At 40.8% G+C, this 16,767-nt stretch overlaps 1 protein-coding gene across 1 annotated transcript in view; it reads right to left on the reverse strand.

Annotated features, from left to right (window-relative positions):
* Positions 1-476: 476 nt before the first annotated feature.
* The window catches only part of LOC148816055 (nuclear receptor subfamily 6 group A member 1-like), a 58,892-nt gene continuing 42,601 nt past the window's right edge, over positions 477-16,767 (reverse strand). The window contains exons 3-9 of the mRNA XM_088904652.1: positions 15,712-15,767; positions 11,637-11,803; positions 8,698-8,928; positions 7,559-7,813; positions 2,049-2,170; positions 1,785-1,937; positions 477-613 (exon numbers count right to left, since the gene is read on the reverse strand). Coding sequence (XP_088760778.1) covers positions 477-613; positions 1,785-1,937; positions 2,049-2,170; positions 7,559-7,813; positions 8,698-8,928; positions 11,637-11,803; positions 15,712-15,767 — 1,121 coding nt within the window. The remainder of the gene's footprint in view (positions 614-1,784; positions 1,938-2,048; positions 2,171-7,558; positions 7,814-8,697; positions 8,929-11,636; positions 11,804-15,711; positions 15,768-16,767) is intronic.

A 16,767-nucleotide genomic window follows, 5' to 3' on the forward strand; every position in this document is an offset into this window, starting at 1 on the left:
ATCTTTGGTATTTAAAAGCAAAAAAAAATACTTTCAAACTACAAAGTGGCTGCTTCCTAATGTTTTAACTATTTTACATGAAAGAAAACAAGAACAAATAATCAGATGGGAAAGGGGTGTGGGATATTGAGGAAAATGGTACCTGAAATAATATCGTGTTCCTGAGGTAGTCTTTCATTAAAACAATCAAATCATTATATCTCAGTCCATATTTAGAAAGAAAATAAAAATATAAAAACTAGTCCTAAAAATGGCAACACTGTAACATTAAACATTGGACACACTGTAAACTGCAAGAACAATGCATTTTCTGCATATTTTTTTGTACAGAAGCATGTGCACTGTGTTGTAGATCATACATTCAGCTCTGTCGTGTAATAAATATATAAGAAAAAAATAGTAAAAAATAGCTGCTTGTCACATTCACAGGGGTTATTCCCCAACCCCACAAGGTCGCTCCTGGTGATCCAATGAGCTCAGTTCCCTGTCGCAGGTCCCACGTTAAGGCAGGGAGAATTCAAAGGCCTGTAGTTGTTGAGGCTGGATTTACAGGAGTGCAGGACTGCTTTAAACAGGAGGGGCAACTGCTCCAAAGGAACATTGACCATTTTCCCTAAAACAGAAGCACCAAGGATATTAGTGCAAAAACAGGCAGCCCCGTGGCGACCAGGATATTTTCTGGATTAAAAAGGTTAATCACACACAAAGAAATGGTGTGTCTCCAAGTCTGGCTTGAAACAAAATAGACTGTCCATGGTTTTATTTCAGTTGTTCCAAGATCAACAGTACAACCTGAACCAGGAAAGAAAATCCTAAGGGCTTACTGAACACAACTGATGTTTTAGCAGCATAACTAGATGGTGGTATTTTTCATGCAAACCTCTACAAACTCCCAAATAATAATCTGTGTTTCTTCTCAGTATTTAACCAAAGCTTTGATTTTAAAACAAATAACAACCATTGTTTGGGGGCACGTTTCATTTTCCCTGAAGCTCATTAAAGAATTCAGCTATATATTGTTTATGTAACAAACTAATATTGATATCTGCTACTGCCATAAGCTCCCATTGATAGGTCATATGATCAATTTATGTTTCAAGAGTTTCAAATGAAATTGAGAGAAGATCACATAGACACTAGTATTTATTTCAGCTATTTAAAAGTTCTGCCTTCTTTAAATAAATTGTCCTGTGCTCCCAAATAGCCAAATCTTAAAATGTTACCAGTTAAAGGGGAACTGCAGTCCCAGTTTCTCAGTTATTAAATTATTAAATAACAAAATAAAATTGATGGTATAGAAAAATTTTACAAACTTCCAATCAAGCACAAGACTGTGAAGTTTCTGAAAGTACTAAAGTACTGTGTCACCATGTTGTCGCAAACTCGCATTCGAGTTCCCACGAACTGCGACGTGATGCGGCCCTTCCTGCTCACTAGTCCCTATAATGACTGATGTGATGTGATGGGACGAGCAAATAAACACAGATTGTGCAGCAGACATTTCACTGCTGAAAAACGTGATCTTAAAAAGCAGACTTAACAAGTGTGTAGTATTTGTCGGCAAAACTTGATAGTTTCTCAAATTTGATAGCAATATTTCTATTGAATTAAAAGAGATGTCTTCACAAGCCTGCTTCTTTACAACGTAATGGGGCTGCAACACTACACTGGAGGTTTTGTTGCCTCGTTCTGAATCGCAGAATGTGGCACTGGTGTGAAATACTTATGGGGTTCAATACAGCCACAGCCTGGACTGCTTCCTCTGGCTGGTGATTGGACATTACCTGCTATGCAGCGAATCTCAGGTAGACACATCATGAGCTCCGGGAACCTTTTGGGTTGGTGTGGATACTTGTACTCTGTGTAGTCCTGGCACACATACCAGTACTGCTTGTTCAGTTGCTCCAGCTGGGAAACATTGGTGAGACCTCTGATATCTGCTTAGAGAGAAGAAGGAACACTGGGTCACATTGCCTGGAGGTCCAGGGCTGCCCCCTGATTTTCTTTTTTGGGAAAGGATCTGCAGTAATTGAGGCAGAAAGTATTACCTTGATTTAGGAAGTTGATGGCTTTCATGCAGGCATATTCCTCGTTGCTGACCTTCAGCTGATGAAACTTGCGAAAGAGATATATCAAACGCTCCATAACTTCCATTCCATCCTCACTAAACCTAAAGGAACAAGACATTGGGAAATCAACCAAAAAACGCAATAAGGTTTATTTACTTACCAGACCTGAAAACTCAAAAGAGCCCCAGGTCTGCTCTGCTGGATAAGCACATATTGAACTCCGGTATCCTGCCTTGCACCTGTGGCATGCTGGGATAGGCCCCAGCTCCCCCGTGGTTAGAAAATGGATGGAGAGGTGGATAAAGTTACTGGAAACGGTAAACGCCTCGGAATGTAATGTCTGTCCTGCCCAGTCAAAGAGTTTTGAAAATCAATATTCAAATTATCATACATGATTCTCTGGTCAGTATTGGCTTGGCTTACCATATTCTGAATCTTCAATCCCTTTCTAGTAACTCAAAGACAGAGTGTGAAGGAATATCTTGCAAACAACGGGACGAGCATTCACTGGTCTAATGGGCATCATGGGAGAACTGCCAGCTGTAATGAACCTTCAGAACAAGATGGGTGCAAGTGTCCCGGCTGTCGAGTTGTGTATAAAACAAAATCTTTTTTTTTTTTACTAAACAAAACCTCAGTCTCTCATATTTTTAAATAAAAGACAAAAGACAAAAACATTCATAGGACACTTCCAGTAAAAAGGTACTTACAGAAAAAAGCAATTCTTAAAAACCCTGTGATGTTTTCACACCGCTAATTAGGAGGTCAGGGATACATTTGTTTTCCATTTTTTTTAATTCAAGGGGATTTTTAAAATAATGTTTAGAAAATGCTATGAATATTGACTTATGTATGTATAGATGTATATGTATCTGGACATATACTAGTAAATTGACATGAACGTCTTGTTTGAAAATATTTTAAACACTGTCCTTCATGACATTAGCTGTGTTTACGTGTGTGATAATTGTGAGTGATTAATCGATTCAGTGCAGACATAAGCTAACAATGATATATTGAGAAGTTACATGTCACATTCTTGGACACCAAGACCAAAGCGATCAATGTAATGTCATTTTTCATGCTTGCCGCTAATATACATGAAGTGGAAAGGTTGAGGGTACCCATCTACTTCATTAAGTATATGCCTGAAAGAATACTGCATTCGTCAGAATTTTTGAAGCGACATTCTGCTAAGGGTGAGTGTGAATTATTTTAGTCATATTAAATTATTCTCATTGACATTTCTTTCAGACTCTTATCATTCATATAGTGACATATGTTTCAAACAGGCCTGGATGAATGCAATTAACTATCTGACAGCCCATTTGATGGAATACTGTAGCACATAAAAATGGTAAATAATCTGTTTGATTAGCTCAGTTCTTGGAAAGAGTTATAACTGATAATCACAATAAAAGACAACATTATTCTTACGCTAGTCAATGTCTTATACAATCTAATATATTATTATTTCTATTTTGGCTAAGGGGATTTTAATTTTAAAATGAGCTAGTAATAATGTAGAAAACCAGAAAAATGTTTTGATTACTCGGAGGTGCTTGCACTTTTTTTTATTTAAAAAACCTTTTTGTTGTCAAGGAAGTTCAGGCATCAAAGACACTGCAGGTGTAAAGCTGCAGTGGTTATCTTTTCTTAACCAAATGAAATTTCACCCCTGAACAACAAACTGCCTTGTTTAATGTCTCAAGATAGGCACACCAGGAATTTTGCAGCTGCTTTAGTCTGTATCTGTCCAGAAATTTTTCATTTCCTTTTTCTCATTATATCACTCCCCTTCCATTCACTGAAATGGAGCTTTGTTCATTCGTTCAGACTCGGAACTCCTCCGCAGGACTTAACAAGTGATAAATGGTCTGGGCATTTAAAGGTGGGAGACAATCCCTGGACACTCCACATTTGTGATCTTCAGCTGTTACTGAGGCCAATTCAGGGCTCTAGGACACTCACCTTATTTTGCACTGAAAATAAAGCACAGCTAGGAAAGCCATCTCAGTCTCAAGACAGCACGGAATGTACCTGTTCTTAAACGGAAATGACAACTGCTTGTGTATAATTATAATTATAATGTCTTATAATGATATAGTCACCATAAAAGAATCCTTAAGCATTTTACACACACACCTAATGCAACCACCTGTACAGTGCAGCCCCCACCTGGGTGGGACACAGTGTCCATTATGCGCCTACAGAACCAGTGTGGAGCAGATCAGAAAAGGCGTGAAATGACTTTCCAAGTTTAATTTCACAACTGAACTCAGGGAACGTTGGAGTGGTGTGATTACACAGGCTCAGAGTGGGATGTAGCCTGCAAAGCAGGGTTCATAATGTTCCTCTTTAAAAAGTGGCACAGGATCTTTAATGACCAAGACGTCACAACCTCAGTCTAACATCACATCCAAAGCACAGCCCCTCCTACAGCTCAGAATTAGTTTGGAAATTCTGTCCTATCCAGGCCAGCCTTGCTTATCTTCCCAGATCTGACCTAATCAGACGACAAGGTGACCGGGTAGAATATAAAACTGCAGATTCAAAACAAGCGGTATTCTAGATAAAATGAGGCGTGTGGGGATGTGACCTTGTTTCATCGTGAGTCATATTTTTCTGGCATGTCATGCCACATGGAAACCAGGCGATACAGGTCACATGGTGCATTTTAGGGTAGTGCAAAGCAACCCAGTTTTCTAACTATTATTTCATATATCTACATGCATGCAGACTTAGGACACTATGACAAGAAGGAGCACATACAGGCCCCTCCTCTGTTTAATCTTCATAAACATAACACCCAAGTATTGAGTGCATTGAAAATAATTACTGATTATCATTAATCATTGTAGTTTTGGGTCATTCCATTTAGCTGTGGCCCTAAGATGAGGAGGCTGTGAAGGAGAAAAGACATAAACTTGCATGTAGAATTTATAGGTCTATCTGCGGTTACGCAAACCTGCATAATTCGTGTTTCAGCTTGAGTTTTACATGTGCAAATGTCAGCTTTAACTGCAGTAAAGTCCTAAATGTGCCTCTGTTGCCTCATGTGCATTGGCATACCTTATGTCAAATAGAAGAGAAGAAGAAATCTAAAAGGAGATGAGGAAATTTATAATATAGCTTTATAATATAACCTTTCATAATATCATGGGGCAGTACTGCATAATTTAAAAAAGTAGTGATTAAAACTGTTGCATTTCACTATATATAATAGTTACATGCCAGTCAGGGAATACTTTGAATGTCTGTGGGCTTGTAATTAACTACGATTAAGGGATTATCAGTGGAGTCACTCACAGATAGAGATCGTTGTGAAAATATTTAACAAAGCTGAGGGGCAGCCTGTTACTTGGAGGTCCACCACGTCTCATACATTTTAATAAAAAAGTCTTGCATCCCTGCTAAGGACGTTTAATACCATGACATGTTTTGAATGGTGTAACAATTTTGGATAGTTGCCTACTCATTGAAGCAATCCAGTATTAAATCATAGATCTCATACTCAACAGAGAGACACTATGAAATCAGCACAGAGATTCAGGAGCAATAAATCTGACGAAAAATTAGGAGGGAAAGGTGAAAGAGAGATATTTCAGGACTGATTTATAGTACAAGAATGGACTAATCTGAAATGTCCAAATCCTTGCATGTTTTATATATTAAAGACAAGCATATCCACATTCCTCCCACTGGTTTCCTGATCAATCTGCAGCGTTCTGGCTCTTTTCCGACACGGTAAATTCAGTGTGGTAAATAAACACATTATCTATATGTGTGAATGCATGTGTATGTGTGGCTGCTAGAATAGAGACTTATTTCTTAGTGAATGTAAAAAACACTCTATTTTCTTGGGAGGAGAAAGAAATTTGAAGATGTAGGTTCTCAGTTTAAAGCTTAAGAGTACTGTTAAGTCTGTTGGTGGGCTCTTAGAGGATTTAATAGTAAACAATTGAATATAGGTCAAACAGAGGTAAAATAAAATTAACTTGCAGATCTGACAAAATTTGTACAACATGTATAAATCGAAACCACCAGCAAGCCTTTCCCCATAAAACAAAGTATATAATTGCCGCAGAACACACAAATTAGAAAAAAAAATTTGGTCACATAATCTTCCAAAGAAAAGCACGTTCTTCCAAACAAGCTTTACACTCCAACTTCTAAAGAAACATCTGAACGTTTTTAGCAGACAAGACAAATAGGTAAAACATGCAGAAGGTCAGTGAGGATGTTTGGTAACTCTTACTGAGCAGTACGTCTCCCACACTGTCTCCGCACACCGACTTGGAGAAAACATCACTCTTCACTTCAACATCACTAATTGTCTGATGCTCTACTGATACAGCCTTTAGTGTCACGGCCAATATGGTTAATATTTCAGACATCGTGAAGTGGAGAGGTCCAAAGAATCTGTTTTTGAAACATAAATTAAAGCCAGCTAGAGAACAGAGCTTATTCAAGCACTCCAAAGTGACCTAAACACACACAAAGCAGATTGACATTTGCCCATGATATGCAAAAAAATAATTCACACACCCAAACACATAACTCAGCTTGCCTTTGGTGTTTGTAAGATAATGCCACGCTAAAATGATAAAAGGTCAGTAAAAAATCGTTCTCGCCACAGAGGCAAACAAAAATATTTCCAGCAATTATCCAGGTTTGACAAGAGAAGTGTAACTCACAATGCAGCTTTAAGTAAAGACCGCTGTGCCCTTTTCTCTTCCAAGATTTCCTGGAGGTTTTGAAAGTCAGCTGCTGCAGTTTGTTAAAAACCGCCAGAAGCGTCTCTTACCTGTGATGGAACTGTACCAATGACCACCTTCTTTGTTTGTGTTAATGACTAAAACAGCAGATTAATTCCCTGTCAACTAGGTGTGGGATATTGCAATGATACAATGAAGAATTCAGTTTCAGCCAGACCTATATGAATTGAATTGTTCCTAGGAGGTAAAATAGTTTAAGTCACAATAATGACTTTTGAGCTCTCTAAAAAGTACAGAGTACAGAAATGATTAGCTCATGGTGCCTTGGATTTTTACATTGTTCCCAAATACCATGTCCTGCTTGGAACCAGAGCAATCAATGTTTCATTTCCACATTGCTATCATGGATGTTGTAAGGGCATTCTGTGGAGTGGCCAGGAGAGCAGTGGAGACCCTGTGCGTCGCGGCAAAAGGGGCAACATGGAGGTCAGCCCAGGCTCAGGGGGTCGGACGATGTCGGTATAGAAACCTATGCCCTCAGGCCATGGTCGTGGGGCGACCTGGTGCTAGACGGGTCTCATGACATCCGTACCCTCAATGCTGAGCCAGGAGCAGAGCAGACACAGGAAGTAAATAGGCTACACAACAAGACCCACTGGAAAGACATGAATAATCACAGGGAACTAGGAACAGGACAGAAGACCAGCACCCTAGGTGTAGAGGGTGTGACAACTGCTCATGTGCTCCTCCAGCTGTAAGCTCAGTGCTCACCCATGCAGCTCGTCGTCAGAAGGCGTGTACTTGGAGGTGACATCAGCCAGGTCCCCAAAGATCTGTGGGCTGTAGACGGTCAGGCAGGACAGCAGGATAAGCTCCTGCCAGGTGGAGCTCAGAAGGCAGGTGTAGTCCTCGATGGACAGCTCACAGAAGAAGGGCAGCTTCTTGATCCAGGCAATCTGTCGAAAGAGCAGCTCGTCTGCCAGTCGGCACAGCAGTGCAAACAGCTCCACCTGTGTGACTTTATACCTGAGAGAGAGAAGGAAGAGAGAGATGATCCCCGGTTTTAGTGCTGCCAAGTGTAATCAGGAGGACCCTGTTCAGCTACAAAAAAGTCAGAACCACTTTGATTTATTTTGCCTTTTTTTATTTCCAAGAACTGTTAAATGTTAGCAGTTTAATTGTTGGAGATAAATAGGTTTTCTGGCATTCACAACATCCCTACCACATTACAAAATGAGTATGCATAATGCCCACAAGCTGGCTGAAATATCTGGGGGCAAAAATATGTTTAATCATCCTCGTCTTCGGGTTAAGCACTCAGCTAATGTGAGCAAGAGGAGGAGGTTTAGAGTCACAGTGATCATTTTAATTGTTTTGACGCTTCGATTTCCAGATTCTTGCACTTATAAAATCAAATTACAATACAATTCATAACCAATAAGCCATTGACAGCTTTTCACCACAGCTCTACTAGAACCATCTCTGAGCCCATTTGTGTTGAAATATCACTCCGCTCCTCCTGAACTCAACCCCAGTGTTATAAGATACACCTATACTGTATATATATATTCAGGTTAATGAAGTTAGAAGCTGTACAGTTTGACCACCATTAAAACAATTAGTTAACCACAGTATATGCACTCATGGGCTAAAATCTAATGAGAGAACGAGGATATGGACTGTAAAAACGAGGACTTCTTTCTAGGCTTTTCTGCCAATGCACATTTCAGAGGTACACAAGGGGTTGTAGACTCGAGTCTGAGAATTGCCGGTTTAAGGGTCCTGCAGGATTTTCTCCCTACTGCACAATCTCACTGATGAAAGGTCCTGCAACGTTTAGTGAAATGAATTGCTGTGGGGGGAATAACTGTGAAAGCAATCAAAAACCTTTTTGATGACGTCCCACTCACCCGTCTTCTATCAGCATAGGTGTACTCAAAGGCTCCAGGTCTTCGGCTGCTACGAGCTGGGAAATGAGGGTTTGCGATTGGGGGTACAAGCTCCGTGCCTGGGGGGGCAGCAGTCCCGACTGGGCAGCGTAGCTAAAAAGGTGTGGCAGGAACTGGTAGTGCGAGGACATTGGAGTGCCAATGTACTGATCCCTGAGTGCAGCAGTGTATCCATTCATCTCCGCAGACCTACTGGGGAAGGCAAGCACACAGAACCTGCTGTTAGGGTCCAGACACTTGCCATGTGCGCAGGCTCAGAGGTGCCACTACAGGTCCAAGAGTATCCCTGCGTCTTCTGGTGCTCATCCTAAATCACCTCTGAGCCCTTAATTAAACTCATAAATAACACAGGTTTCAGAGACACTCCACTTAAAAGTTCTGTACAGGTAAATGGGGAATCCCACTACCACCACCAATGTGTAGCCCCACCTGGGTGATGCGATGGCAGCCAAAGTGCGCCAGTCTGCTCACAATACACCAGCTATCGGAGGGGAGAAGAACAGAGGGATGATGATAGATCGGGATTATTAGGAGGCCATGGTTGGTGAAGGCCAGGGGGAAATTGTGCCAGGAAGCGGTGAACAAATCTCTCAATAAGGTATACATAGAGGGCATTAGACTTTTTTCCCAAGCATCTATCCACCAGCTAATGTCATTGGTGCCCATGGAGCAATCCACCTGCTAGCCTTAATGGGGGCGTTTTTGAAGAGAGGGGCACTTCAAGGACAGGGCTGAAGGGAGAAACATGTTTAACACGACCCGGTTACGACCCGCTCGGACCTGAGCAACGTGCTTACGAGATGAAAAATAGTTTGAGCTGTCATATTTTTTTTTTCGCAACTGGCAAAACGCTGGGCAGATCCAACACGCAAAATGTTTTTGTTTGCTATCATTATCCAGTTCATCGTCACTACGCTGGCTGCGAACTGTTTTAATACTGCTTTAAACAAGCGTAACATATTTACAAAAGGCTTATTTTAACAAGGGGGACAGTGATCCAGCCCTTTTCCCCTGAAATGGGAGCGTTGTCCGTTACGTTAAATTCAGAGGAATCCAACTCCATTCCTGCATAACCGACTCCAATATAAACATTCCTTTAGACGACTACTACTTCATGACACAAAAGATGCAGCAAGAGGAGAGTAAACTGTAAAGAAAATATTCGAGAATAACCTTGAGAATAATCACAAGGTCAACTACAAGACTATAAAATGGCTTCTGCGTAGGAGACATGCTGATGAATTTTATGTCCTTGTGACGGCCATAGAATCATTACTCCGATCCAGCTAGACCTTTTGGTAAGGGAAAACCTTTTTATATTCCAATTTCATATGCAAAAATGAAAATGTAAAACACGGTATATTTTGATGAAATTAAAAGCACGTTTGAAAAAGATGGACAGGAAAACCCAAACAGAGAAAAAAATAACAGTATGAAATACCATTACACAGATTACATAGTGATTTAACTATTTCAAAGGCCTGCAGCTTTACAATAGACTAATCAACTGATGAGACAGTCACAGTGGCGACAGAGGAAAGAGTTTTGCCTTCTGTCTGTACCAGTAATAAAATGTAAAGTAAGAATATGGAGGGAAAAAACTGGCTGCAGTTGACAAGGTATCAAGTGACTTTGTTTCTGATCAAAGTACATTCCTTCATAGTGTTATCCAGAATTTCTGTCATTTTATAACTTCTGATAGATGTTAACAACAGGAAAGGTCCAAAGAAAGAATAGAACTGACTGAAAAACAAGAAGAACCACCACCCAAGTTAGTATTCCTAGATTAAGAGCCGGCACTTAACTCTTGGTATTTGGTACTTCACTCCTTCAAAGATGTCATTCAGTAAAAAGGATATTCGATATCTTCATACTTAAACCCTTGAAACTGGGGTAGCAGTGTAGAGTAGTGATTAGGACTTTGGATTCCTGGCCCTCAAATGTCGAGGCAGTGCTGCTGTAACCTTCAGCAAAGTACCAAACCTAGATTGCATCTACTGTATAAATGGCCACCAAAATGTATATGTAAAAACAGGAAGAGGCAACAAGTGGACAAAAGCATCAGCAAAAAAATCTACAATGCCAAGAAACTGTTGCAATTTCTGACACAAAAATCCTTTCCAAATTCATAAGTACACAGACTAAAGGCCTTGTGCAGATAGCCTCTGCCTATAAAATAAAAGAATGTTTTTTTCTCTGGAACATGGGCCGAAAATTCATTTAATTAACGGTGCAGTCCCTTTGAGCTACAATGATAATGTCAAAGTGGTGTTGTTGTGAATGCGTGTGTTTGTATAACAGTAAAGTTGCTACTGTATGTACTGTGACACAAAACCCTTTTCAGCCCACAAACACCATGATCAGTCCTGTAGGGAGAAAACGACAGTAGGGCTCATTCAAAAACCGCAAACTTGTTCTAGGTTATACCTGCCTTTTGACTATAAGGGAAAGTGTAGGAGAAAACATACAGTGACTGGCCTGTGTCTGAAACCTCAAAACATCCTGCCTCTATGGAACCCATGAGGGAATGCAGCGCATACACTTTTGTGGTGCGGTGGCACTGTGGCTCAGGATCTGCGCCTGTGGCTGGAAGGTTGCAGGTTCGAAGCCCGCGGCCGGCAGAGGAATCCTACTCCATTGGGCTCCTGAGCAAGGCCCTTAACCCCAACTGCTCCAGGGGCGCTGTATAAATGGCTGACCCTGCGCTCTGACCCCCAGCTTCTCTCCCTGTCTGTGTGTCTCATGGAGAGCAAGCTGGGGTCTGCGAAAAGACAAATTCATAATACAAGAAATTGTATATGGCCAATAAAGTCAACTCTCTCTCACAGTGTTTGGTGGATAGTTGACGGTTGAGAAAAGGATATTCACTGTGACGTGGGAAGTTTCAAAGAGACACACACCTTGATGATAGAGTTGAAGCAGGAGAAGGCTGATTGCCCTCAGACACCCCGTTGCCTGGCGAGCTGTGATCACTGTCGCCATTATTACTCCATGTATGCTCAGGTATGCTGGCCTCCTCTTTGAATTCTTGTCCAGTCATGATTCGTTCGATCTCTTCATCTGATATCTGACAAACACAAAAGTCCGTTTAGAGCGGCGACTGTTATTTCATATGAGCACCGGGAATTATTCGCATCTCGTGGAGCGGGTGCAAAAAGCGCTCCTAATTTTCCTGAGCGCGCCAGGAAAGCTTCTCAAGCTATGACAAAGCAAGAAACAGAAAAGACACGGAACAGGTTTTGGTAAAATTAGTCAGACGTTAGGGCAGCTTGAAGGAATGGCAGTTAACGCTGCTGCTTCACAGCGCAAGGGTTCTGGGTTTGATTCGAGACGGGGGCACATTCTGTGTGGAGTTTGCATGTTTGCATGTTCAGGTTTCCTGAGATAAGCTATATCGGTATAAAGGTGTCTCTGAATTGTCTGGTGAATGTACAACCAGTGATGGATTAGTGTCTCACCCACAGAGTAGTCCAACCTTACACCCTATACCTCTGGAAGGTTCTGAGTGTCTATGGGCCCTTTCCAGGAATGAACAGTTTTCTCCTAATGGATGGATGACCGAAAGTGGAACTACTTTTTGGCCTGCCGTAAACAGCTTTAAAGTCATCCTTGGGTTTGTCACACCCGAGACTGTCCTTGTAGCTTGGGGTATGGCTGTGGAGGTGTGTACTGACATTAGGAAATATCACCCCTACAATTCCACAGGATTATGAGTTAGACTGTTCTCATACAGGCTTAGCTTTAAACCACCATCGGTTATTTTACTTTGAAAAGATGTATGAATCACACGGGGTTTGTTTTCCTAGGTCGCTTTTCTTGTTTGTTCAGGACTGAGTTCACATGTGCTTGTACTGCAATAATAAACAGTGCCTTGAAATACTTTATTAAGGATGGCAGTGATTGCGACAAAGATAACTTGAATGCGGTGGGTATTTTCTTAGTAGTGCTCTACTGTTTTGTAAACAGAAATGATTACCCCCAAGCAGAGAATTCAAATGATTTTCTCTGTTTTATCAATTTCTGCTTGAATTCAGATGTATGACCCTGTTTTGTGGCTTCTGCTGTCCACACGCTTCTTGACACATTTTTGCATTAACTGCCGGAACTGCTGGTGAAATGCAACTCTCATGTTCCACATGTGGTCCTTTTTTATCAGATAGAACAAGTTCCTTTTGTAGGTTTCAAAGTGAACTGAACTCAGTGCTTTGTTTTCCAATCAAACTTTTCCATTCACTTGACGCTCCAAATGAACCAAACCACAACGAATAGGTAAAAAACTAGTGTCAACAGTCCTTCATATAAGGAAGTAAAGAGTTAAATCTAGGGAAAATGTTCTCTTAATAAACAGGAATTACTGGCTTTTGACGGGAAGTATTCGATAGTTTCGTTTTCATAGATGTTTATCAAATTTGGGAATGCCAGTCTATGTCTCTGATTACAGTAGTTATCTCTATACCAACACAGGGGAAATGACAAAGTGCAAACAGACTCTACTGCTCTACTTGCCCATCCAGCCATTAATATTTTTACACTAGCTGGATGGGCAATCATCACTGGAAGAGAATTGTATCCCTGCCAGATGGCACCATGAACCAGGAAGCACCCAGGAAGAGCAAGGGCCTCTGGTTTACCGGGTGCTGAGAGACGTCTAATCCCACTCATCCCAATTCTGTCTCTGAGAGTTCTGAGCCCACTGTGCCGAATCCCGATCACAGTCATATAGTGACACGACCCAGACTGAAGCCCGTGACTTCTGGGCTTCAAAGCTCAACCAATGCTTATAAAAAACATTCTTTATTCAAAACCTCAAAACCTCAAAGTTGGACCCACATTGCTAGTCTTCTATTTCTAATACAGGGGCAGGTGACAAAACAGTGGATCAAAAAAAACCAGAACTGTTCTTTTACATAATTCTGTGCTTTGGTGGGCGCTAGTAATTCGCTCTAAACCTTTAATGTGAGTTAACGTTTCAAGCTACGCACAATTTCAGAATCTTCTCAGAAAATCTTAGGCTGTTTAATTCATTTTTATCTCTCTATAGGCTTAAATACCACAATTTAAACTAATTAATTAACCAAAATGAATGGCAAAATACCGAACATATGCAGAAGGCAGCACGCCTCTCTTGAATACACAATTTTATCTTTGCACAAGGACACACTCTTTAAGAAAGCTATTGATACGAGGAATGTCAGTGGGAAGTCTTGCACTTTGCTAATGGCATATGGGAATTGTAAACAGACATTTTGAAACTACTTAAGCGATTCAGTGTTATGAAGCGCTTGATATAAGAACAGTTTAAAAATTCATTAGCAATTTTCTGTTCATGTCTTACCTTAACAAAATGGAAGGTACTGAAACCGTTGACAATGCCTACACAACTGCGTGGACAGAGTTCAGATGAAGGTAAATTGCAGACTGTACACGCTGCAGTAATGTAGTGCAAACACCTTTTGTGTTGCGTGATTGAAAAGGATTGGAGCTGTATTATGTTCTGAAATGGAGTGGCTGTCCTACATTGACCAGGTTGTACAAGACACAGCATGACAAGTCGTTACATGAATCAATAAGACATTCAGCTGGCTGTTCATGCTCAATGTGCTCAAGTCACAGTACACAGATACAGAAGCCCTCAGCAGAATTCACAGCATTCATTTGGAAAGAAAAGAGAATAAAGATTTCTATTGCTGGATCACGATAATGATACTGGATATGGACCAATACACATCCAAGACCCAGAACCAAGATGGATTTGATTATTTCAACAATTAACCAATGTGACAATGAGTAAATGGCAAAGGTTTCATTGGTTAAATTACTGTACTTCAGGGAGCAAGAATAGGTGATGAATTTATTTGTCTAAAGAAGCAACACATATACAAGTTATATGAAAGAATAATGTTTAGCTCTTGAGGTTCCTCAATGCTGAGAAAGACGCCTAAGGGAGACTTATAATTCCACCTTTTGTGCCAATAAATTCAAAGTTTGCAGGAACCGACACCCATTTTGTCCTTATTAGGGCTCAGCTCTGAGGAGGGCAAAACCAGCGAAATAATTCATGGAGTTTTTATGCTCTTAAAATAAACCATAAAACTCAAAAGTGTTCCTTATAACATATATGTTGGCTATTGTAATAATACTATCATCAGCATCAAATAAACTGTTAGAAATAAGGCCAAGACCATCTTGCAATGTAACATGAGCCATTTTATAACAATGGTCACCATGACCCTAAATAAAGAAACAATGGTGCTGCAATCGTTGTCACCACAGTATAAAGGGGTACAAAAGTATTAAAATATCATAAACACTGAAACTACATTCATTTTAATGACAGCAGACCTTCCAAGGCCACTGAGCATGTGTTAAAACTAAAAAAATCTGGGAAGAAATTAGATTATTATCCCATTGCTTTATACTAGTTAGCTGATGTATTGAAACATCTGTTTTTTTTGTGCACTGTGGAGAAATGAAATTTGGGTTCAATTCCAGACCGGAGGGACTGTCTGTATGGAGTCTGCATGCTCTTCCCGGCGGCACCCGCGTATCCTCCTGACCTTCTGGTTTCTTCCCACAGTCCAAACATGGACACTGGTAGGTTAACTGGTGTCTGGGAAAACTGCCCCTGGTGTGAGTGAATGTGTGTATGTCTGTGTTTTTTGCCTGCCCTAAAATTGGACTGGTGTCCCATCCAGAGTGTATCCTGCTCTGTGCCCCTTGCTTGCTGGGATAAGCTCTGGCTTCTCCGTTACCCAGAAATGGAAGAAGTGGTTTGAAGTTAGACTGCTGGACGGACAAACAGAATGGACAGGAATGTAGTCAGTAAACCCCAGACGGCGCTATATAGTCTGAATGTGGCCACCATTTTTGTCTACCTTGGCTGACATTGTCACTACTCCACAGTGCGCAGCAGTGTAAACGGCCCAAGAAAGATTACAGGTTAAGAGCAAAAGAGAGGAAAATAAGGAGAGTTACCTGGACAGGCCCGATACTTTTGTTTCTCCCTCCTGGCATCCCATCCTCTCTGATTGCTGCGAAGGATAAACAGTGAAATGGGTCAAGAACAGCAGAAACAAGCCCCACCGGGCTCACTCACATGCTGCATAGTGTCTCCTCAAACACAGCGCTGTTTTTGCCAGTAACATATCCAAGAACATCTTTTATCTCTGTACTTTCCAATGTGCTTGGTTCAGGCAGCAAAAGTTGAAAACATCGATATCAGCGATAATAACTCAGAGACAAGTATCGCTGTACACTAACAAAGCAAGCAAATAATTTGGATTTTTTTGTTCCTCCCCGTTTGTACAATCCTTATATGCAGTTAACACAGCACAACAGCTACTAGCCCCCTTCAACAAAATACCCATTTTCAAAAAACAAAAAAATACACAAGGACCACCCTGTGAAACACAATTAGTTCTATCACAAACACCTCTTCTACGTTTCTATGGTACAAAGCCAATAAGACTCCTCCTAATAAAAAAAGTATTCCTTCCTTTAACCAATGTCTGTTGTATATAGTACAACTTCAGGTTTTAGAATTCATGTTTTGGCTTTTAATATTATTCAGATAAAGAAACTTAGATGTGCTTTTAATGGAATTCTAACGTTACATCGTAAAAATCTCAAAGCTTCTCAGAATCCCAAGGATTCATTGGGTACTGATAGCAAACTTTCTGCCCTGCCGAAACCCCCTTTGTGTGTGTCTGGTCCCCTCTAGTGGTCATCAGTAGGAAAACATCAATGATTTCCCAGCAAGATGCGAGACTCGTAGTGCCCTCTTTCTTCACAGGCTCTATGCAAGAACGTGCTGAAGCTGAGAAGATAACCTTCTGAGGTTAGAACAAATCACACATTTTGACCAAAGTTTACAATTACTTCTCCGCTCCCACTGTCAGTCTGCACTGCCATCAAGAACCACTTTAACATAGCTTTTGGCCTACTGGTGACAGTACCACCAGTTGCCACTAGAAGGCAGCACTGTCCAGGGTAAAGCTAATGTTAACTACAGATTCCTGATCACAACGAGAC

This window comes from Atractosteus spatula, chromosome 23, assembly GCF_055471065.1.
Source record: "Atractosteus spatula isolate fAtrSpa1 chromosome 23, fAtrSpa1.hap1, whole genome shotgun sequence".
NCBI lineage: Eukaryota > Metazoa > Chordata > Actinopteri > Semionotiformes > Lepisosteidae > Atractosteus > Atractosteus spatula.